This window comes from Channa argus, chromosome 3 (genome assembly GCF_033026475.1).
Source record: "Channa argus isolate prfri chromosome 3, Channa argus male v1.0, whole genome shotgun sequence".
NCBI classification, from domain to species: Eukaryota; Metazoa; Chordata; class Actinopteri; order Anabantiformes; family Channidae; genus Channa; species Channa argus.
The window spans coordinates 4,064,029-4,087,521 of NC_090199.1; the positions used below are offsets into that span (position 1 = coordinate 4,064,029).

Genomic DNA, 23,493 nt, shown 5'->3' on the forward strand with positions numbered 1-23,493 from the left:
CTAAGAATCAGAGAACTGAGAGAGACTGATTCAGGTTCATTGCAATCCAAGATCGTCTTAACAGGCAACATGATGTATTCATTTTTATTCAAATATTTAGTTTGTTGAAAACAGCTCTGCCTATTTGCATTAGCACATTTGTTGATTAATCAAAGTTCTGGTTCAGTCTTGAACATAATCACCAGTGTCAGAATCTGGAGAATAGTTCCTGTAATGTTTATCAAAAGCCAAATGCATTTTTATCATCTTAGCTACTGTTTAGTTCCTAGAGTCCCAGCATAGCAGGTATTTGGGTTTTGTGTGTGTCAGGGCCTCTGAGTGGGTTTTCAAATACTAAAAATATTGAAAAGCCAACTACAGTGAAAAACTGAACACAACTGAAAAACATAACACCACTACAATTAGCTAAAAAGAAGTAAAAATCCACCTCATATACATTAAAATAAATCAGCGGGTAGACAGAAGAGGAGCAACGCTACAGTTCTTCCTTCTTGGTTAGTTCACCCGATGGTCCTCCTCCAAAGGCATCCAGCTCATCTAGACCTGAGGGAACCTTGAAATAGAGGAAGCAGTAAAGACACTCGTCTCGGCCACTCGGCAAAAGCCCATCTCATCTCTGGATTACAACAGGGTGCAAGTAAGTTTGTATCTCAAAGAAGAAATTTGGTTAGGGTTAGGGTTTTGGGAAGTGCATCACATTTACAATGGAAAAAAACAGTTTACAAAATATAATAAACTGCCAGTACCTTCATGGCCAACTTAAAGTTTTTTAAATGATACATTTTTAATTAAAATCCCATCCTTACCACTTTGAAACAGGACCTGTGTACAGTTACATTTTTGTGAGGATGATAAAACATCTTCACTGCATTTATATAGCACTTACAACAGTAGCCTGGCTCACTAATTTGATAGTTTTACTTCAATATAAAGGAACCCCGCTGTATACAGAACCAAGAGATATGGGTATTTGATCACATTGGCAATTATTCTTAATGTGATCAGTTCATTGGTTCAGACAGAGACATGTCCACATTCAGTTGGAGCAGAAATACTGTGACATGTAATGACAGCTCAATAAAGGTTCATTAAAAGAGACCTTTACATTGATAAAATTTCTTTTGAATTCCATAATTTCACTTTTTCTCCTCTTGGAGCCAAAAGCCAGGAAGCTGGAGTGAATCCAGCTGTATTGTACAGCACAGTGAACAAAGCCTGCAACAAAGTGTTTGGCTAACTCCAAAGTTAACCCCATTATGAGGAAAAGCTAAATAATCCTCTCTGACTCCTAAGTGTTATGTGTCTTTCTTAGTCTGGTGTCCACTACCAGTCACCTGGGAGTTTCCTAGCACTGACCTATTCTGGTCTAGGTGTTTTGTAATTGTTCCTGGGATCTGTTGGAGTTGGAGCCACTCTTCCAGTTTAGGAATCACAGCCCCATGTGCTTCTACCACCACTGTGACCACTTCACTTTCCACATTCTCTCCTGTTCCTCTTCAGTTCCTTGTACTTCTCCAGCTTTTCATACTCCTTTTGATGTTGCTTTCACTTGGAACTGATCATCTGTTCTTTGTCCACTACTGGGACTGTCCTCCTGTATGTAATTTGTAGCATCCATGAAAAACAAACAAGATATAGGGCTGTAGTCAGCATGACATTATGACCTATTATTTAAAACCTAAAGAGCTTAACAGGAGGCCAGTTGCGGTGGTTTCAATCCAGTGCAAGACAGCTGTTATTCTTGCAACAGTCAAGTGAAATCAGTGCTTTTTAAACGTAACATAATGTGTCACATGACATAACGTTAAAGCCATCTGATCTTTCAGACAGACCTTCGAGCCCTAACCTGCCCCGGTTGATTTTGTGTCTATCAATAACCTAACCTCTGTGTTTGCAGATTGTAAATGCTGCATATTGGAGTGTTAGAAACAAACAAACAAACAAACAAAAAAACAGTGCCGTTTTGGCTGCATTATAGCAAACAGTATCTTTTCAACAAATTGTTTATTGATCCATATTAAAAGGTCACTACAATACAAACAACATTTTAGGTCCCTTTTATTACAACAATGCCATTGCTTAGCCAGTACCTTGCTGTCTGTGTGGATGTGGGAGTCCTGCAGGAGCTTTGCTCTTTTTTGTCCTCTGTGGCCTTTTGAGGATCTCCCCATATGCTATGCTTGTCCAAAAAAGCAGGTCAACCACTGATTTAAAACACAACACATGAATCATGTGTTTCAGTTGTTTAAATGGTGAAATGCAATTCCTCACCAGCTTCGCACCAATGGACACGAAGTTCTGCTTTTGCTCAAATGCTAGAGTTCACTGCTATTACAAATGAAAAGATGAGTCGCTGGTGTCTTGTCACTGTAGTTTTATCCACTATGTGTCTTTTTTTTTTGGTGTATATTTCACATTCCAGCCCCTCAGCCCTTTGTTAAGCTTTATCCCTACCTCGAGTGTTACAACAGTTAAAATGTAGTGTGTGTATAATAGGACCTAGCGGCTGTTGTATTTAATTACTGGAAGAACTTGGCAGTACAGAAGAGGTGAAGAGATTCATCAAATCACAATGAGACACTGTTAGAGGATGAAAATACTAATACAGTGTCAAGCTGGGCTGAGCTACCCGCTATTGTTTTCAATGAAAGACTCAATGTTAAAATAAGTCATCCTGCTGCTCACAGAGATCCGTTACAGACGACAGTAGCAGCTTCCTTTTAGTGTTATTAAATGACAATGAGGAACAGAATAAGTATTTTACAATGGGTCCTCTCATGTTTGCTGTCACCCACAGTTTTTGTGGCTAAAAGCAGAAGTTTGTGTCAGAAGTTAGGTTGTTCGTTTCTTTGGTTAGATTTGATTTATTCCAGTGTCCTTTGTTTGTTCTTCTGTCTTCAGCTGAGGCTTCCCACCACTCAGTTCCACCCAAGTCTCTCTTGGCTTTCCGTTACTCAGCTGGCAGCGGTCAACAGACCTGATTCACATCACCCATCTGTCTTTGTTTTATAAGGTCTTTCATTTCCATTGTTTGTTGCTAGTGTATCTCCCCATGTATCCTGTTATCTCGATTCTCGTTCGTTTTCCCGACCACCAGCTTTAGTTTTATCGTAGTGCGTTAGTCTTGAGGTTTTGTTTTGTTAATTAGTTAGTCCTTTGAGTGAGTTAGTCTTTGCTTTTGGTTAGTTAGTTTTGTTTCTAAATGGTTTGTCGGGAGTGAGCGTTTTCTGTTTGTTTTATTTACTTTGCCTCCCTGCTGTAAGTTCAATTTATATTCTTTTGTTAATAGTTTTTCTGCACTTCCTGTCTCGCGAGGGCTCTTGCACTTGAATCCCCGCCTGTGTTAGAATCTTACAGTTTATGAAAGAAGTGGAAAAAGGTATTATTTCCATCTTTGTCTAGAAACAGCTGTATCAAATTCCATCCAAACTGCAGTTTTCATTATTGCATGGGTGAAAATGTTCAGCGTTAGACCACAGTCTTCTGATAAAGGTGTTCTTTACAGAGGGTTAAACAGTAGAAATGTCATAGGACAACAGAAACTGGCTATGTTGAGGACTGAACCACAACCACATTAAATTGTGGGCAGCTCTTGCACCATCCTACTCATCGTTGCCTTTATCTGATTTACTGACATTGTACATGTAAATAATGTTGTGAGGCAGGAAGTTGAGGTCACTGGTTAAGAGCCTGGTTTCTGTTTTCTGCCTACAGCCAGAGAGGTGATGTCAGTTGTATTCTGTGGCCCAACATTCACCTCTTTGATTGTTTCTATAACCAGATAAAGAGACAAAAGGAAAAGATATGGGTTTAACTACCACAACTAGTGGATTTATTGTCTTCCTCCTCTCTGTACCAGGTATTTAATATTTACATTGTTGGTCATAGATTACATGTATTTGAAGCTGCTAAAACCAGGATCCAGTTTATTATACAACTGGACCTTTAATGTTACTTTTGATAAACATCAATTTTCTGTGTTGTCAACATTGTGGTTTTATTAAGGTTTCTACATACATTTCTCTGAATTATTGGGTGTATATATACTTTGGATATTGAAGGTTTGTACAGAGACATCAGGGGATGCTGGTGTAAAAAAAGAATACTTACAATATAAAGTTGCACTTTCAGAACCAGTCCTGATCCAGTAACAACCAGAGGTCGAGTGGTCGACTGCTCAGTCTCGATAAGTGAATGTGTTTGCAGTTTATTTCTGTTTAAACGTTTCTTAGAAAGTAGGACAAAAACACAGCAATCAACTCTGTGAAATCATATCGTGTAGGAAGATATGCAGCTCACCTGGTGTGAGGTGACTTCTAAAAATGTTTAAATCGAAAAAACATTTTCTCTACCTAAACTTTATTTTTTAGTCTGTCAGTGTGATATTTCCATTCTCTGTTGAGTCAGCAGTAATTTGCCACTTTATTATCTGAACTATGCATCAGCCCCACAGTGTATTTCATTGTATTTTCCTCCTACAATCTATGAAGCAAAGGGAAATGAGCCAAATGCACATAAATTTCACTGTGAATTAAAAACAAGTAAATTAACGTCAGACTGCTCTTTCACACGAATTAAAGTCCTACTTGCCTGCAAAGGAAAATCTACTGCAGAAAGAGTTTTCTCTTGTTTCTTTGTACTGCTATGCGTAACTAAACAAACATGCGTATATGGAAATCTGCAGCATCTATTAAACTATAACTTCATGCAAAGTAAAAAATTGTTATTGCCCTTTTCAACAGGATATATGTGAAAAAGGAAGTAAACTCACAAAACCAAACCAAACATGATGTGGAAGTCTGTATTTTAGCACAAAAACTTTAAGAAAACATTAAAATACATTTAACCTCATTGTCACATGGTCTACTTCACTTCCATAAAACAATTCTTACATTCCACAAACCATTGAGCTTTTATTTTGTTATGTATCTGATTGTGTATCTTTGTTACAGTGGTCCAGGTTCAGAATGACTGGAAAGTGAACTATAATGCCACACAGACCTGTGCCCCCAAAGGATCAACAGTGGACATGAGCTGCACCTACACATACCCATCCACTGTCTCTGGAATAGTTATACAAACCTTCTGGTTTATGAAATTGAATGTGGATTTGACAACGCAGTCAGAGTACGCAGGTCGTGCAGAGTATGTGCAGTTTCAGAATAAACAATGCACCCTGAGAGTCAGAGAACTTAGAGAGACCGATTCAACCACGTACAAGTTCAGGTTTATCACAAGCATACCAAAGGGGAGATATACTGGTGAACCTGGAGTCAGGTTGACAGTCACAGGTAACATGATGCATTCATTTCTATTCAAATATTTAGTTTGTTGAAAACAGCTCTGCGAGTTTGTGCGTTTGTATTAATTGTCAGTAGTTACTGTAGTGTTTGTCAAAAGCTTAAAGCATTTTTATCAACTTAGGTACTTCATACTTTTTAGTTCCTAGACTCCCAGTTTAAAAGTTATGTCCCATGTGTCCAGCTCTACAGATTAAGGTGACCAGAGTAACAGTCCATCAGTCATATAACACAGTGGAGCTGAACTGTTCCACCCTCTGCAGCCCAGATAGTCAGGTCTCTTACATGTGGGTGAAGAACGGACAGAATGTCCTTGTAGAAACTCCCCGTTTTGTGGCTGACTTTTATCCTGGAGACAACATATCCTGTGCTTTGAAGGGACATGAGAGTTACAGCTCTTCTTTACTGTGTGAGTTCGGATCACTGTGTCTCTGAAATAAACTGTTTTACACAGTGATAGGACACTAATCGTGTGATTGCACTTACACTTTATTAGTTATTTCATTGTTAAACTGAATTTGTTTTTGTTAAATGTCTCCTCTTCCAGATCCTCCAAAGCTTCCCTCTGTGTCAGTGAGTCCCTCTGCTGAGATAGTGGAGGGTAGTTCAGTGACTCTGACCTGTAGCAGTGATGCTAACCCAGCAGCTAATTATACCTGGTACAAGGAGAATGTCATTCTCACTAAAGGGTCACAGCTTGTCTTCTGGTCAATCAAGTCCTCTGATTCTGGAGAGCATTACTGTACAGCAGAGAACGGGCTTGGGAAGGCCCTCAAAAACATCTCTGTTAATGTAAAATGTAAGTAAAAATGTTTTTTAAAATATGAAAAAAAACATTGCCATTTACTGTGCAGCTGTAGCAGATGTTTGAGTGGCAGTTTTGTTGTGATCTAGATTAGTACTGTTTCCAGATGTTTTTGCACAATGGGCTGTATGTATTTAAATATATGTATCACTAAGGCTGCACTTTGTTCTTTTCTAATAAATGAATCTAAACATATCTTTTCCAGATCCTCCAAAGCTTCCCTCCGTGTCAGTAAGTCCCTCTGCTGAGATAGTGGAGGGTAGTTCAGTGAATCTGACCTGTAGCAGTGATGCTAACCCAGCAGCTAATTACACCTGGTACAAGGAGAATAAAGCAATGCATCAAGGACCAGAAGGTATTTATCATTTCGCCTCAATCAGCTCTGAGGACAGAGGGATCTACTACTGCAAATCGGAAAATCAGTTTGGATGGATCAACTCTTCGTCTCTATTTCTAAATGTCCTGTGTGAGTAAGAAAGTGTAAATCTTACTGCTATTTTTGTGACCAATAGACTTTCAGCTGAGATTTTACTGACAATTACAATTCACCTCACCAACCATCTGAGCCACATAAAAGGTAAAGACTAATATTGATGTGATGTGTTCACAAATTATTTTCCAGATCCTCCAAAGCTTCCCTCTGTGTCAGTGAGTCCCTCTGCTGAGATAGTGGAGGGTAGTTCAGTGACTTTGACCTGTAGCAGTGATGCTAACCCAGCAGCTAATTATACCTGGTACAAGAAGAATGGAAATCCAGACCTTCAAATCATTAGTAAACAACAACTTGTCTTCAGCTCCATCCTGTCCTCTGATGCAGGACATTATTACTGTACAGCTGAGAACAAGCTGGGAAAGAAGACATCCCAGTATAAGTTTGTTAATGTGGAATGTAAGTGAAACAGTTTAGTTGAAAATCAACCTTAGAGTTATAAAAAGCAGGAAACAACTTATGTGATCATTGCTGTTTTCTTCAGATCTGCCTGCTGTTAATCATAAAACAAAATGGTTTTTAAAAAAATTAAACTGTGTGAGAGTACAGTGGTTTATCATAATACATATCCTGCAAACAAAAACTGTTCAAATGTTTTCTCCTCCAGATCCTCCACAGCTTCCCTCTGTGTTAGTGAGTCACTCTGCTGAGATAGTGGAGGGTAGTTCAGTGAATCTGACCTGTAGCAGTGATGCTAACCCAGCAGCTAATTATACCTGGTACAAGGAGAATGAAGACTCACCAAAAGCTTCAGGACAGATCTTCACCATCACTGACATCAGACCTGAACGCAGTGGGAATTATTACTGTGAAGCCCAGAACACAAGAGGACGTCAGAACTCCACCATAAATCTGACTGTTGTGAAATGTGGGATATGTGGTGAGCTTACTTCTAATTCCACACTTTCAGATTTCATTCATTTAACTTACAGTCTTCAGACTCTGTTAATGCTGACTTAAAAGCACATGAAGCTTCATATTTTGGCAGAGATATTTTTGTCACTTTGTACAGTTGGCTCATAGTCTTGTAACTGTAATTAATATCGTTTATTTCTCATTTACCAGGATCATGGAAATTAATAATTGTTGCAACAATTGTGGCTATTTCCTTTTGTGTTATATTCACCTCTGTTGTGCTGTGGATTAGGTGAGCAGTGCTGTAAATATTGTTTATTGAAATACTAAAACATACATCATGCATCAAATCAAAATAAAACATTCTTTGCTTTCAGAAAATGGAAATCTCAGCAATCACCCAGGTCTGTAGAGAAACCAAACAAAAGTGCACTGGTGAGAAACCTCAGTTTCTGCACAAGAAGTTTTTCCACATTTCACACAACAGTAAAAGATTGTACTAATATCCAAATGGTAGATTCTGTATTAACAACCAGAATAAAGTATCAGTACTTGTTTTTATAGGACACCAGATTCAGAAACAGACACTTTGGAGGTTTTCAATTACTGGTCATCTTTTTTAATGTATATTGTGCTTCAATAATGGTTAGTCGGTGCCTATCGTGCTAAAAGTTTGAATTGAGTAACCCCCAGTTGCTGTAGTATAAATGACAGGAGTAAAAGTTCTTGTACTAAGAGTAAGACTGCATGGAAAGATCAGGCTGGATGATAACAGTGCATAAGCAAATTTTTCAAACAGTTTTACCTTTAGACACACACAAAGTATCAGTACCTGATTTTATAGGACACCAGATTCAGAAACAGACACTTTGGAGGTTTTCAATTACTGGTCATCTTTTTTAATGTATATTATGCTTTAATATGGGTTAGTCGGTGCAGATCGTGCTAAAAGTTTGAATTGAGTAACCTCCAGTGGCTGTAGTATAAATGACAGGAGTAAAAGTTGTTGTACTAAGAGTAAGACTGCATGGAAAGATCAGGCTGGATGATAACAGTGCATATGCAAATTTTTCAAACAGTTTTACCTTTAGACAGATTTCATTCTGACAGGCTAAGTGTTCTACCAATGTTGAAGATTATTTTGTCTTAAAAATCGTCCCTGCTTGTAGGTACCTGTTTGTCACTTATGCAACTATATAAGTAATTTTTATTGTCTAATATCTATAGAAACACTCAGGAGATCAGAAGGACGCCCTTCAGTATGCCAGCATCCAGTTTTCTAAGAAACAGGCAGACACGGTTTACTGCAACATTGAACAAGCTCAGCTGCAAAGAAGCAAGCAGAAAGAAGAAGCAAACAGTGTTGAGTACACCACTGTCATATTTAAAACTGACAGCTCTGCCCTGAGGTAAGCGGATTTTTAAACTAAAACATCCCCAGTATTAAGATTAAAATTACACTATGAGAAGGCGTTTGACTTAGTGTTCTGGTCTCATTTTTTTTAAAAAAACTGTAAAGGCAGATAGAGAAGGGAAAAAGGTACAGTAGCATTGACTCTGCATTCAGGTTACGTGAATAGTTATGTACAGTATTCTGAAATGTCTGACTTTGAAAGGACACGCCCTAGGTGGCCTCTGTCCTTATTTGTCTTTGGGTTGAGCTTTTAATAACTTCCACAAGCTACAGATTTATATACATAAATAATGTATAGAGAATTATAATAAAATTAAATCTGTTTCTTTACATGCAGATGATGTGTTGGTATATTTTCACAATTGTCCTTGGCCATAAAACAGATACACCAATCAGTCACAACATTTAATATATAAAAAAATTCAGATTTTATAAGAAAAATGTGAACTTATAAATGCTGATGTACACAAAAAATAAAAAATAAAACAGATAAAGATCACACACTCTAATAGGGTCAGACCCTGTTTCTACCTCATAGATAATTGTTCACCACTGTCCCTCCAGGTTTTAATAATGCACTGAACAGTCCTTAGCCCAGTTTTAGGTGTTTCAGCAATCTCCTTGGTTGTTTTCTTTGCTTGAAGTAGGCTGGATTGTGACCTCTCACCACATTAAGTGGTTCAAATCAGCTCAGACTTTATCAGCAGTAACCTTTGACTTTTATATTTTTATTACTTTTAGTGTTGTTTGAGCATATTGTTTTCTGAGAATACTTTTAAAAATACTTTCATACTTTAAGTAAAACATTGATAGCCTGCATAGTACTTTTAGTTAAATAACAGAGGTGGCACTGGCTGAGAATTTTTTTTCAGCCAATACTTGCACTTTATCTTATAGAGTTTTATAGAGTATTAATGTTGTTGATAGTAATCAATAGGCAAACAACATACAGGAGTCCTTATATTGACATATAATATAAAGATTTTAAGCATATTGTATTAAAGTTTCTTAGATATTTGAGATAGAGTTTGAGCTTCATTGAGCTGTTTAATTCATCTCATATCTAATCTTGGTTATCCACATTTTTTTCTTCTTCCTCTTAGTAACAACTATAAGGAAACTGGAGAAGACCCTGAAGCACTGTACAGCAACATTGGCGAAACCACCAAAAAACAGACAGACCAGAATCTCTAGTCCAGCAGTCATATTTATTTTTGCAAAAATAACAGCAGTTGTTTAGCACAATGCATTGTTAAGAACTGTTTGCTGAGTCCAGAAGCTACCTGAAACCAAAACCTGCCCTTTGTGTGTCTTAGTACATAGTATATATTAGGTTTGGAAGATGTTTGCAAACATTTTTACAATTCATGCTAGCGATATTATTCACAAATCAACATCATTTGACCATCTTCTAGCAAAGACCTGACTGATGGTATTTATTTATTTGCAAGACTTCCAATCTGTTTTAACGAATTGGACCCGAGTCTGGCACAGCAAAGAGACTTTTTTTTGTTTGTTTTGTTTTTTAGAAGAAGCTAAAGGTGGCAAGAAAAAAAATTAATCAAATGTTTGCAGCAATCTGCAGTCACCTTTTGTTACCACCTCAGCTCACTTGGAACCTTAAGGTAATACCAGATAATGCAAAGCAAAAAAGCTGAGTCATATCAGTATTATGCATTAGATAACTAACTTAAAAGTGTCTATGGCTACGCAGAGGTTAAACTCAGATTATCACAATATTTACAATTCTTTTTGTGTCAATATTTGTCTTCATGACTTTTAATTAGTCAAGAAAATAGAATTTGTGTCCATTGTCTGATGTTTTTGATACATTAAAAAAAATCTATCAAGATCCTGTTGTCAATACAGTTACACAAACTTTACAAAAAGTATCATTAAGTACATGAAGTTTCAACATGTCACTAGTCTGTCCAGGGGACTGGCAATTAAACAGGATCTGGGGGGGTTGAAAAAGGGACGGGGGCTTCTCATGGCTGGAGAGAAGATGACAGAGGCAAGGAAGCAGAACTGTAACCAAGGTGTAGCATCCATTACTTCTTGACATTTTAGATTTTGCATGTTTGTATGTCAAAACAAAGGAAATGTGGTTAATTTTAACTACCTGAACTGTGTCTTCCGCTCACTGTATTGACATTAATAACATTGTAGATAACACCCATCTCCATTTGAACAGCAGTTAATGTGTAGGCAGTTGTTTGCACATTATATTAACTGGATACTTACCACAGTTATGAACAAAATCCAAAAAGTGAAGTTTTTCAATTTTCAGTCTAGGAAAGATTCATAGTTTAGAGAATGGACAGCAAGAACAGGATCTTCTTCCTGTTATCTTCCCACCCCAGATCAGCTTAATGATAATAATAATAGTCAATAGTAATATGGGGGTTTTGGTGTCTAGTCCAGGGACACTTTGACATGTGGCCTGAGGGAACCAGGAACTGAATTACCAATCCTAGGGTTCACGGGCAAAATAAGCTTAAATACACAACTGCTTTTGAACCTATCTGACTTGGTTTCTCGATGGCCCTTTAGGTGATCGGTGTAGTGGCATTTCACTTCCGTTTCAGGGCTGATGTAGTAAGAATGCCTCAGTACTCGATGCATAGGGCTTAAAGTTTGTTGTGCAATTTGGTAAGTAGTTCCTACGGCATCACATGGTGCCAAAAGCGGGCCTATTGTGTCAATTACGGGTGTTCCTGAAGCTTGTAACAGTGACGCCAAAGAGGAACCTGCACCATCAATAAGGTAAACCCAAGGACATGTAAAAAGTGGCACAATTTTGTGGGCTTGGGTAACATCATTTTCTGATTCAGTAGGATGGGAGCGTGTTGGGATTTCATAATAGGGTACAGGTCAAAATTCCACTGTGGATCAGAGGTAATGCAAAAGGATTGTAGGGTAAAAGAATTTCACTGAGACCAGTGGGCTTTGTTTTTTTTGTGTCCGTTTGTAATGAAATAGTCAATGTTTGCAGAGTGACACAACTTCCTCTTCTTGTTCTGAAGTAGAAAGATATCTGGTCTATTTTGAAATTGAGGTTTTTATCTTTTGGTAACAGGTGACAGAGGGAAAATGCCAAAACCCCACCTCCATCTATTTTTGGTATTTGTGCATTCATCACTTGTTTTAACATCTCTGAAGCAGCACAGAAAACTGAGAGGAGCAACTATGAGTTTTAATAGTGGATTTGTCTTTCTTCTATCGGTGTCAGGTACTGTGTTCAGCTCAACAGATTTTTTTGTCTGTTTTTGATGAAATCCAACTTTTCATGTCATAATTTCTAACCAGTGCCTGTATTGTGGTAATAATTTATGGAGATTGTTGTTTAGGTCTGATACACTTAAAGACTAAACTTTTTTTGCAGAAAATTGTTGCATAGAAATTTTGATTTCTATTGGTATATTTATTTTGCTCCCAATACGCACTGTATTAGTGATATGGATAAAAATATTCTTCAATCTCTTCTCTGATAATGCCCTGAAAAAAGTTTATTCATATAGATGAACACAATATCCTGAATACAATCCTGTTAATGCTTCTAATTTAATAGACTGTGAAACTGTCTATTGATATTGTTGTTTAGTAAAGATTTTAATTGTGAGTTGAGTGTAATGTAAAGGGGAAGTCATAAGCAGATCAACGGAGGACTATCTGAGAATAGAATTTTGTGTAATTGGAAAAACCCTTTTTTTTTAGAAAATGCTGTTCTCACAGTGGGCTCGTCACGTAGAGACCTCACAAGTTCCCTCCTTAGCATCATACTTCTTTGTATTTATCTCATTTGCAGTTACAGCAGTTACTGCTGTTGACACTTATCACACATCGCTGTTCTGCTTTTCTCTGTGGTTTCCATGGTTACCTTGGCAAATAACTTACCCACAGTGACCCTGTTACCCTGGTTGCTAAGGCTGCGTTAAACCTCAGGTTTATTTTCATCACACCTTCAGAATGCATGGTAGTCCGCATCAGTGCATATTAGGATTAATTATAGAGAGCGAGTGTACATCTCCTTTTGCAAAAGCCTACTTCATGTTTAGACTTATGCCCATTCACTTTGGTTTAACACAGTAATAATATTTAAAAAATAGCCAAATAGCCATTTTTTTATCACGAATTAAAAAGTGAGATTATACTACTTAATACTTGTTCTACTACAGAATTATAATAATAATAATACTTATTATTATAATCTAATGTTGTTACCTGAAGGTATTTATGTTATTGTATTTTCTGCTGTGCTCTGTGTTACAGTGATAAAGGGCCTGAATGGCTGTGGAGTGACCTACACCTCTGCTCACATCTGTGCAATAAAAGGATCAACAGTGGACATACCGTGCATTTACACAAACCTGTGTCTTACAGTTAAGATTATTAAAAAAATATGGTTTACTAAAGGGAATGATACTGCCCCTGTGGATCTGACAAGAGACCCAGACTACACAGGTCGTGTGGATTATCTTTTTCATAAGAATAACTGCACTCTGAGAATCAGAGACCTGAGAGAGAGTGATTCAGCTGTGTACAAGTTCACGTTTATAAGAAACCAACTAGATTTGGGATTTACAGGTTCTCCTGGTGTCACATTGTCTGTAAAAGGTAACATTTTCATTGAAAAACATATACAATTTTATTTTGTTTCCTGAACACACTGGTTTCTATTTGCATTGATGTTCAAATATATTTTTATTCTTTCTACACATATTTAGATCTTCAGGTGAAGGTGATCAGATCAACATTCCACCAGTCTTATACTAAGGCTTTGTTGAAATGTCTCAGTAACAGTCCAATTGATCAACCCATTTGGTTTAAGAATAGACAGAAACTCACAGAGCTGGAAACTGCATCTTATACAGGCCAGTTTTATCCTCAAGACAACATCTCCTGTGCTTTAAAAGAACATGAGGACTGCCGTTCCCCTCCAGTTTGTGAGTTGCCTTTTCTGTTTTTTTGAATCAAAGATAAAAATTTTATTTCCATTTAACATGAACAGTTCTAAAGGAAGCTCATCTTTTACCTAACACATGTTGTTGAATTTCTTTTGGATATTTTAGCAGTTATGCAATGTACAAACTATTGACCACATCTTTTTTTATTGATAAAATATGAATAATACAGAAAAGAAGTTATTCTTAACGCTAATCCAAATAAAAAGTCTAACTTTAACTGTCTTCACTCCCTAAATTGAATTGAAGTCAACTTTATTTATATAGCACCAATTCACAACAAAGTCATCTCAAGGCACTTTACATAAAGTCAATGAAGATATATAAAGATATTTAGTAAAAACCCAACAAGCAAACCCTAGGCAATGGTGGAGAGGTAAAAATCATTTCAATGGAATAAAACTCCAGCAGAACCCAGCTCAGGGTGGACAGCCATCTGCTTTGAGCGGTTGGGATGAGTGGTCCCGGTTTTAAATTCTATTCTAGATTTAATGTGAAGCCAATGGAAAGAAGGTAGTGAAGGTGAAATACGATCTTTTTGGATTAATAGGTTTTATATGTGAGTTAAAGGACAAATCCTGCTCATAAATAACTCCAAGGTTACTTGCAGTGTTATTTGGGGCCAGAGTTATCTCATCTAGAGTTAAAATATGGTTGAAAATCATATTTCTGAAATTTTTATATTATATAAAAATATTATAAATATTATAACTTTTGTTTTGTCTGAGTTAAAAAGTAACAAATTGTGGGACATCCAGGACTTTATGTCTTGTAGGCTCGAAGCTTGATTAACAGATTTTTGGAGTGTTTTCTAATAATGTTGCCTAAAGGAGACATATATAAAGTAAAAAGTATTGGTCCTAACACAGAGCCTTGTGGAACTCCATAGCTAACCTTTGTGTGCATGGAGGATTCATCATTAACATGAACAAACAAATGTGTCTAGATTCGAGAAAGCTTCCTTGAGCAGTTTAGTTGGAATAGGGTCTAGCAGACAGGTTGTTGGTTTAGATGAGATAATTGAAGTTAGCTCAGCAAGATCTATGGGTAAAAAGCAGTCAAGTCAAGTCAGTCAAGCAGTAAGAGGGATTGGGGCCCTATTGATGATCTTAGCATTGTTGTAAATGAGGATCTATCTGTAATATTTGGGGGGAGAATCTGGGGAATTATTTCTCTAATAGCTACAATGTTATTCAGTAAGAAAGTCATGAAGTCACTGCTGCTCAGAGTTAAGGGAAAACTAGGCTCAACATAACTATGGCTCTTAGTCAGCCTGGCTACAGTGCTGAACACAAACCGGTGGTTGTTCTTGTTTTCCTCTATTAATGATGAATAATATGCTGTTTTGGTGTTATGGAGGTTTTTTTTTATACATTATTAAACTGTTTTTCCATCAACAAGATAATCAACTTTTACAGGATTACGTAAGATTGCTACTCACCATTGTATTGACACATGGTGGGGAAAATATTGAAGAAATCAATTCCTTAAATTTGATCGCAGCATTTTCAGATAAACATTTGCTGTAGTGGAATGGTTTTGTAATTGCTGTATAGCCCATTATTGTAAATTCAAATGCCATTAGAAAATGGGGGACTGGAGGACGGTACATGATAACAAATAATAGTGGTTTTTGAGTTTTCCAGTTTGGGTGTAAATGGTAAGTAAGGCTCTTAAATTTAGGTTTATTGATAAGCTAGAATGGAAGATTGCTGCTACTCCTCCACCTCAGCCTGTGCTTTTAGGAACATGATCATTAATATGACTTGGGGGGTTGACTTCTGCACAGTTTGACAAATTTTACACATGTTAACACATGTAGCAGCGGCTAATTATACCTGCTTCTACAAATGAAATGTCTTAGCAATCAAATGTAAAGCTCAGAACAAATAAGGAGGACATTTGTAGATATTTTTAAACTTTTTACACCTGTCTGATCCAGTTAAGTCTGCTGCAGGTCAGAGAACTGATTATAAATTTCACAGGCTAGTTTGTACACATTTCTACACAACTAAAGAATTTAGATTTTGCGTTTTTATATTATGTTCTACATATGATACAAATCTTTCCACTGTGTTATTTAGTTTCTTTTAATTCCATCCTATATATTGTGTCCTGAATCATTTTGATGGAAAATCAAGTTAAATTAAATGATTGCATTTTAGTCTAAATGGCCTTGACTTATATAGTGCTTTTATCCAAAGTGCTTTAAAATGTTGATTCCCATTCACCCATTCACACACACACACACTCACACACCGATGGCAGTGGCTGCCAAGAAAGGTGCTCACCTGATCCACCGGGAGCAACTTGGGGTTCAGTGTCTTGCCCAAGGACACTTCACCTCACCTACTGAGCTACAGACCCCCAGTTACTACTAGTACTACTACTACCATACTACTAGTAAAAGGATGTATTGTTATATTGTTATTCTCCAGATGCTCCACAGCTTCCCTCTGTGTCAGTGAGTCCCTCTGCTGAGATAGTGGAGGGTAGTTCAGTGACTCTGACCTGTAGCAGTGATGCTAACCCAGCAGCTAATTACACCTGGTACAAGAAGGATACAAATCCAAACGTTCAACCTCTCTCTAAACAACCAAAGCTTGTCTTCACCTCCATCCAGTCCTCTGACTCTGGAGAGTATTACTGTAAAGCTCAGAATACAATGGGGAGGAAGACATCCCAATACATCTTTGTGCACGTGAAATGTAAGTGACTAATATGTGAACTATACATTTTTCTAAACATTTAAAGCTATTCACACTTGTCTGATCTAGTTAAATCTGCTGCGAGCTACAAAACTGCTTCTAAATTTCACAGGTTTCTACTCATAATTTGTACAAATTTCTACACAACTGTTTTTAAATTATTTTCTACATATGATATATAACTTTCCATTGTGTTAATCATTTTTTTCAAATTCCATCCTCTATACTTTATCCTGAATCCTCCACACTAGTAGTGATAAGATGTGTTGTATTGTTATTCTCCAGATCCTCCACAGCTTCCCTCTGTGTCAGTGAGTCCCTCTGCTGAGATAGTGGAGGGTAGTTCAGTGACTCTGACCTGTAGCAGTGATGCTAACCCAGCAGCTAAATATACCTGGTACAAGAAGGATACAAATCCAAACGTTCAACCTCTCTCTAAACAACCAAAGCTTGTCTTCAGCTCCATCCAGTCCTCTGACTCTGGAGAGTATTACTGTAAAGCTCGGAACACAATGGGGAAGAAGACATCCCAATACATTTTTGTGCACGTGAAATGTAAGAGTAATATGCAGATGATGAATTTATATAAATTTAAAAACATTGACACCTGTCTGCTCTACTTAAGTCTGGTGCAAGTCCAGAAAGCTGTTTCCAGATTTCATAGGCTTGTACATTTTAATACAACTGATATCTATGTTTTAAATGTGATCCAAACTTTCCACTATGTTAGTGAGTATCATAGTATTGTGCTCCAAATGTAAAGTAAAGTGTTCCTACATGCTAGCAGTAATAGGATGTGTTGTCTTATTATCATTCAGATCCTCCACAGCTTCCCTCTGTGTCAGTGAGTCCCTCTGCTGAGATAGTGGAGGGTAGTTCAGTGACTCTGACCTGTAGCAGTGATGCTAACCCAGCAGCTAATTACACCTGGTACAAGGAGAATGAAGACTCACCAAAAGCTTCAGGACAGATCTTCACCATCACTGACATCAGACGTGAACACAGTGGGAATTATTACTGTGAAGCTCAGAACACAAGAGGACGTCAGAACTCCACCTTACACCTGGCTGTTGTGGCAGGTAACTAATGTGCCCTGACCTTCAAACACACACACCTGTTTGCAAACTCTATACTATAACTAAAAGTCATCAAATATTAAGCATATGCAACTTCCTGTCAGTTATTACAAATATTTATATCTTAAGAGGATTTCTCAGTTTAACTGCGCTGGTTTTGTTTTCCAGGAAAATCTGTTATGATAATGAATATTATAAGACTCACTCTGGTGGTGCTAATTCCTCTGTTTGTCTTGAGTCTTTGGATGAGGTAAAAGGAAAAAAAAAATTTATCAGTTTAATAATTTCTTTTGATTGTTTTAATTTCTAAATGTCCGTGTTTTTGAAATGCTGTGTTTGTTGTTAATGTCCATCCAGGAAGAAGAAAGATCTATGTTTCAGTACTGCACCAAATGAAACAGTTGAAATGATAAAGGTGAGAGGCTCTATTGACAAAATGTAGCATATAATATATGATATCAATATTAGTTGATTAAGTGAATTTATCATTACATAGTGAAGTACAATTACATTAAAGAAGCCACTTTACTTTTTCTACTATGTCATTGCTTTAGCCATCAAATATGGAAGTGTCTGGGTTTCCATTGTACTACCCTGAAAGCTCACTGATTAGCAACACGAATGGGTACCCCTAAACGTAAGCATGTAACACAAAGATATTGGACCAAGTGGCTCTTTTGATGACTCTGGAATAACAGGCTGAACCAGGACCAGCTAGGTCACACCTTTCATAGAGAAGCCAACAAAGCCTCCTTGAGAAAGCCCTAGGCAACATTGGAAAACAAAAACTCCCTAAGGTACAATTTCAGCAGACAGTCTTTCAAAGTAGACAAGCTGTTGTACCTAAAGGCAATGTCACTTATTTCTGAGAGCAAAAGTATTTTGACACAGGGGAGACCTGAGAAATAATCTGGTTTGTAACTACTGTTATTGCTATCTATTAATGTTGTGCTGTTGCTAAACATTCAAGAAAAAAAACTTCCTGCGCAACACACTGATCTGTCTCATGAGTGACTGTATATTTTGTGGCAAAACAGCTTATGGACTCGTGATTATTGAAAAGGGTGGGAAAAAGCCTCCAAGACAGTATTGAGTCAGAGAGAGACAAAGTTATTGTCTGATTTTTTCCACATGAAATCAACTTGTTTTAGAACTTTTAGAACTTGTTGTAGATGTTTAATATGGACAGCCATCATCATTACGGTTAAATTTCAACTAAAAATACAAAAAGGCATCATACGGCCTTTTCAAATAACTGGTAATGTATCTTCCATCATAATATCTCATTAAAATCTCATCTTTTCATTTCAGTCAGACTCTTGTCCTGATTATGAGAACATCACAGCACTAAGGTCCATCAATGCAGCACAGAGATACAACAAAGGGGAGCAGGAAGACCGGGTTTGAAGCAACACGCCAGATTCAAATTGCAATGTCACAGTGGGGAGCAACATGAATAAATTTCTTTTGAACTCCAGAGCACTCTCCGTTGCTCTGAACCGTTGACCCTAAGTACTTAAAGTCCTGCACCTTCTTCACCTCTGCTTCCTGTAACCTCACCGCTCCACCTGGCTCATTCACACACATGTATTCTGTCTTGCTTCAGCTAAGCTTTATTCCTCTGTTTTCCAGAGCAGACCTTCACCTCTCTAGATTTTCCTCCACCTGCTCTCACTACAAATCACAATGTCATCTGCAAACATCATAGTCCACGGAGATTCCTGTCTAACCTCATCTGTCAGTCTGTCCATCACCAGAGCAAACAAGAGAGCTCAGAGCTGATCCTTGATGCAGACCCACCTCCACCTTGGACTCCTCTGTCACACCTACAGCACCTCACCATGGTCTTACAGCTCTCATACATGTCCTGCACCACAACATACTTCACTGCTGCTCCAGACGTCCTCATACAAAACCACAGCTTCTCTCTCTGCACCCTGTCATACGCTTTCTCTAAATCTACGAAGACACAATGCAACTCCCTCTGACCTTCTCTGTACTTCTCCATGAGCATCCTCAAAGCAAATACTGCATCTGTTGGACTCTTTCTAGGCATGAAACCATATTGCTGCTCACAAATGTTCACCTCTGCACTTAGCCGAGCTTCCACTACTCTTTCCAACAACTTCATTGTTTGGCTCATTAGCTTTATTCCTCTGTAGTTGCCACAACTCTGCACATCTCCCTTGTTCTTAAAAATTGGCACCAGTACACTTCTCCTTCAGTCCTCAGCATCCTCTCACTCTCCAAGATCTTGTTAAACAAACTAGTCAGAAACTCTACTGCCACCTCTCCTAGACACTTCCATACCTCCACAGGTTTGTCATCAGGACCAACTGCCTTTCCACTCTTCATCCTCTTCATGTCCTCCTCACTTCACTCTTACTAATCTTTGCTACTTCCTGCTCCACACTAGTCACCTCTTCTACTCTTCGTTCCCTTTCATTTTCCTCATTCATCAACTCTTCAAAGTTCTCCTTCCATCTTCCCATCACACTCCTCAATACATTTCCATCCTGATCTTTAATCACACTAACCTGCTGCACATCCTTCCAATCTCTATGTCTTTGTCTCACCAACCTGTACAAATCCACTTCTCCCTCTTTAGTGTCCAACCTAACATACAAGTCTTCATATGCTCTTTGTTTGGCCTTTGCCACCTCTACCTTCTCCTTACTCTGCACCTGTACTCATGTCTACTCTCTTCAGTTCTCTCAGTGTCCCACTTCTTCTTAGCTAACCTCTTTCTCTGTATACACTCCTGAACTTCCTCATTCCACCATCAAGTCCACTTTCCTCTTTCCTGATGACACACCGAGTACCCTCCTACCTGTCTCCCTGATCAAATTAGCTGTAGTGGTCCAGTCATCTGGAAGCCCCTCCAAATCACCCAGAAACTGTCTCAGCTCCTCCCTGAAAACGACACGACATTCTTCCTTTTTTAACTTCCACCACTTCATCCTCTGCTCTGCATTTGTCGTCTTCATCTTCCTCACCACCAGAGTTATTTTACACACCACCATCATGTGTTGTCTGGCTACACTCTCCCCTACCAATACTTTACAGTCACTGATCTCTTTCAGATTACAACGTCTACACAAGATGTCATCTGCCTGAGTGATTCTACCTCCGCTCTTATACATCACCCTATGTTCCTGCCTCTTCTGGAGGAAAGTGTTCACTACAGCTATTTCCATCCTCTTTGCAAAGTCTACCACCATCTGATCTTCTGTGTTCCTGTCCTGAAGACCAAACCTGCCCATCACATTCTCATCACCTCTGTTCCCTTCACCTACATGTCCATTGAAATCTGCCCCAATCACCACTCTCTGACCTCTTGGGATGCTCTGCATCACTTCATCTAACTCACACCAGAATTTCTTCTTCTCTTCTAACTCACATCCTACCTGTGGGGCATAACCACTAACCACATTGAACATCATCAACCTGTCTGATACTCTTTTCACCTCTAGAACGTTCCTCACAAACTCCTCTTTCAGGAAAACTCCTACTCCATTTCTCTTCCTATCTGACCCATGGTAGAACACCTTGAACCCTGCTCCTAAGCTTCTAGCCTTGGTACCTTTCCACCTGGTCTCCTGGACACACAGTATGTCCACCTTCCTTCTCTGCATCATGTCAATCAACTCTCTAACCTTCCCTGTCATAGTACCAACATTCAAAGTCCCTACTGTCAGTCCTACATTCTTAGCTTTCCTCTTCTCTCTAAGCCTACGAACACACCTTCTTTCTCTTCGACCAACAGTAGTCCAATTTCCACCGGTACCCTGTAGGTCAACAGCACCGGTGGCGGTCGTTGTTAACCCAGGCCCCGACCGGTATGGAAGTCATTGTCACGATTCGCATGTTTGATTTGGCATGTGTTTTACGTCGGATGCCCTTCCCGCCACAACCCTCTGCATTTATCCAGACTTGGGACTGGCACAAGAAGACACTGGCTTGTGCCCCCTTGCTGTTGCATTAGTTTTTATATTACACATATGTAGAGCTATGTAAAGCTAATGTGAAAAATTCCATTTTGAGAGCCACCTTCTGTGATTGTATGTGCATTTTGGTTTCTTAACATATGGAAATCAAACATAAACCCAGCACTGTTTTTAGGGGCACAATTTCTAAGTATTACAAGTACAGGCTGCACAAAAAGCCAAAACTGGTATTAATTGTTATATTCAGAAACATGAATGTGTAAATAGACTTATATGTCAGGTTGAAAATAAATGGTTTCACAATGTAATATTTATTTTGAGTTTACTCTGTTTTGGTCAAATTTCTTACTTTTAGTCACTATGATCATATGACTATGAAAAGTTTAGCCTCGGTTTGTGATGTTGCTAATATGAATATTAAGGAACACAGATACACTTTTAATAAAGGAGACCTTAATTGAAGTATACATTTTAATTCAGCCTCTTTAGATTTCATACAATGTAAACATAGACAGCGAAAACTGAATTTTCAGTCTCTGCCCTTTCAGGGATGCATATTCTGGCTGCTTTTTAAAATACAATTATTATTATTATTTCTTTTTAATATTTAGTCATTTTAGTTTAAATTTGTGTAGCTGCATTTTTTAAGAGACATTCGTTAACGTGGATTTATTGTTTACCTTAATCACTCTTTCAGGTATTGTATCATTTGTGATAATGTGGTATTTTAAAATCAGGCTCAAGTTAAACATTTTTAGCATGTGGAAATGATTGTATCAGTGTTGTGTGAAGAACAGATATTGACCATAGACTAGTTTTGTGGAAAACTGAGCTTCCGGGTATATATAAATATGTCTTTGTAGATCACTTGTACCAACAGCCAAAAATGACCAAAATATACAGTTTGTATTACTGTTTGGCAACTTCAAGTGGCTGTAATGAACATCATACCAAACCAGATTCTTGTCTTAAATAATTTCTCATCAACAAATGAAAATTCTTGCAGGTTCCAGCAGTTATGTTGACTGGTGACTAGTCTTTTGTGAGGCAACTTTTGTGTTGGTAAAGTCATACTGTGTCCTCACGCCACTGTTTAAATATTTGTGGTTTTCATATCTAAGCAGCAGTTACACGACTAAAGAGTTCAGAGAAAATTATTATTAATAGCTCACACTATCGACTGAGCTGTTTTTCTTCTCTTCCTGGTCAGTAAAACTGCATTTAATAGATAGAGATTAAAAACAAAACAAAACACGACAGACTGACAAATCTGTAACATGCCATTGATTAGCTTTTGAAGATATTCAGCCTTCCCGAAGGTCTGCTTTGCTGCTTGGGCAGTTTTTCTTTGGTCCAGCTCTTCCCACAGCAGCTTGATGGGGTTCAGATTGAGCTGGTCAAGCCATCATGCAGCAGCTACTTTGTTCTCTGGATAATTCTTACACAACCAGAAATAATGCCTTGGGTCATTGTCTTTTCTTGGTTTATTGTGCAGATTTAGTAAATTAAGTACCAAAAGTATTTTTAGTGATGAATGGTAAAACTTTGACCAGCTGCTACAAAGGCTGCAAAGGCTAGCTGTTTTGCGCGCAGCTTTCGCATTGTTGAAGGTCTCAGGTTTCTCCTCTCTATGCATCTTTTTCAAGACACCTCCAGCTGAAAAAGGACAATTCAGAGTAGCAAACTGTACAACATCATTAGTGTTTGTGTTCATTGTCCAATCAGATAAATTGAGAGACCCAATGATTGACAGCAGAAGAGCAGAGCTAGCCTCTCTACCCTTTCTGTCCCATGTACTCACATGGATCTCAGTGTAATGTGTAGTTGCCAGGTAACAATTATAATTGTTTTTAACAAAGAAAAAAAAAGAGTGCGTTGAGCTGTTTTGTAACCTGCGGAGATGTTTTTTTTGATTAAGCCCTAGAAGTGTAAAA

General features: G+C 38.0%; 2 protein-coding genes across 5 annotated transcripts; both read left to right on the forward strand.

The window, feature by feature from the left end:
- The first annotated feature begins 3,696 nt into the window (after nucleotides 1–3,696).
- Nucleotides 3,697–10,742, forward strand: LOC137124596 (Fc receptor-like protein 2). Its single transcript, XM_067499692.1, has 11 exons — nucleotides 3,697–3,859; nucleotides 4,953–5,291; nucleotides 5,485–5,709; nucleotides 5,848–6,099; nucleotides 6,311–6,571; nucleotides 6,728–6,994; nucleotides 7,203–7,475; nucleotides 7,661–7,742; nucleotides 7,828–7,885; nucleotides 8,678–8,859; nucleotides 9,968–10,742. Exons 1-11 carry the CDS (start codon nucleotides 3,805–3,807, stop codon nucleotides 10,056–10,058), a joined length of 2,085 nt encoding a protein of 694 aa, XP_067355793.1. The 5' UTR covers nucleotides 3,697–3,804; the 3' UTR covers nucleotides 10,059–10,742.
- Nucleotides 10,743–11,661: 919 nt separating this feature from the next.
- LOC137124645 (B-cell receptor CD22-like) lies at nucleotides 11,662–22,519 on the forward strand. 4 transcript variants are annotated; one of them, XR_010913992.1, is made up of 11 exons: nucleotides 11,664–11,762; nucleotides 11,944–12,096; nucleotides 13,137–13,481; nucleotides 13,592–13,810; nucleotides 16,267–16,536; nucleotides 16,822–17,091; nucleotides 17,355–17,615; nucleotides 17,781–17,862; nucleotides 17,970–18,027; nucleotides 18,167–18,409; nucleotides 18,924–22,519. XR_010913992.1 is itself a non-coding variant. In XM_067499758.1 (10 exons), exons 2-10 carry the CDS (start codon nucleotides 11,958–11,960, stop codon nucleotides 18,961–18,963), a joined length of 1,680 nt encoding a protein of 559 aa, XP_067355859.1. In that variant the 5' UTR covers nucleotides 11,662–11,762; nucleotides 11,944–11,957; the 3' UTR covers nucleotides 18,964–22,519. The 4 variants fall into 4 exon arrangements, 2 of the variants coding, with proteins under 2 accessions (XP_067355859.1, XP_067355857.1); XR_010913991.1 differs by lacking the exon at nucleotides 18,167–18,409 and having other exon boundaries at nucleotides 11,668–11,762; nucleotides 18,924–19,124; nucleotides 20,696–22,519; XM_067499758.1 differs by lacking the exon at nucleotides 18,167–18,409 and having other exon boundaries at nucleotides 11,662–11,762; nucleotides 18,928–22,519.
- Nucleotides 22,520–23,493: the final 974 nt, after the last annotated feature.

Excerpts from the sequence above, each read along its gene's own strand:
- LOC137124596 (XM_067499692.1), top strand. The coding sequence starts at position 3,805 with ATGGGTTTAACTACCACAACTAGTGGATTTATTGTCTTCCTCCTCTCT. Across the intron at positions 3,860-4,952 it reads CTTCCTCCTCTCTGTACCAG|TGGTCCAGGTTCAGAATGAC; the intron begins GTATTTAATATT and ends TCTTTGTTACAG. Across the intron at positions 8,860-9,967 it reads ACTGACAGCTCTGCCCTGAG|TAACAACTATAAGGAAACTG; the intron begins GTAAGCGGATTT and ends TCTTCCTCTTAG.
- LOC137124645 (XM_067499756.1), top strand. The coding sequence starts at position 11,958 with ATGCCAAAACCCCACCTCCATCTATTTTTGGTATTTGTGCATTCATCA. Across the intron at positions 13,482-13,591 it reads TGTCACATTGTCTGTAAAAG|ATCTTCAGGTGAAGGTGATC; the intron begins GTAACATTTTCA and ends ACACATATTTAG. Across the intron at positions 18,028-18,923 it reads AAACAGTTGAAATGATAAAG|TCAGACTCTTGTCCTGATTA; the intron begins GTGAGAGGCTCT and ends TTTTCATTTCAG.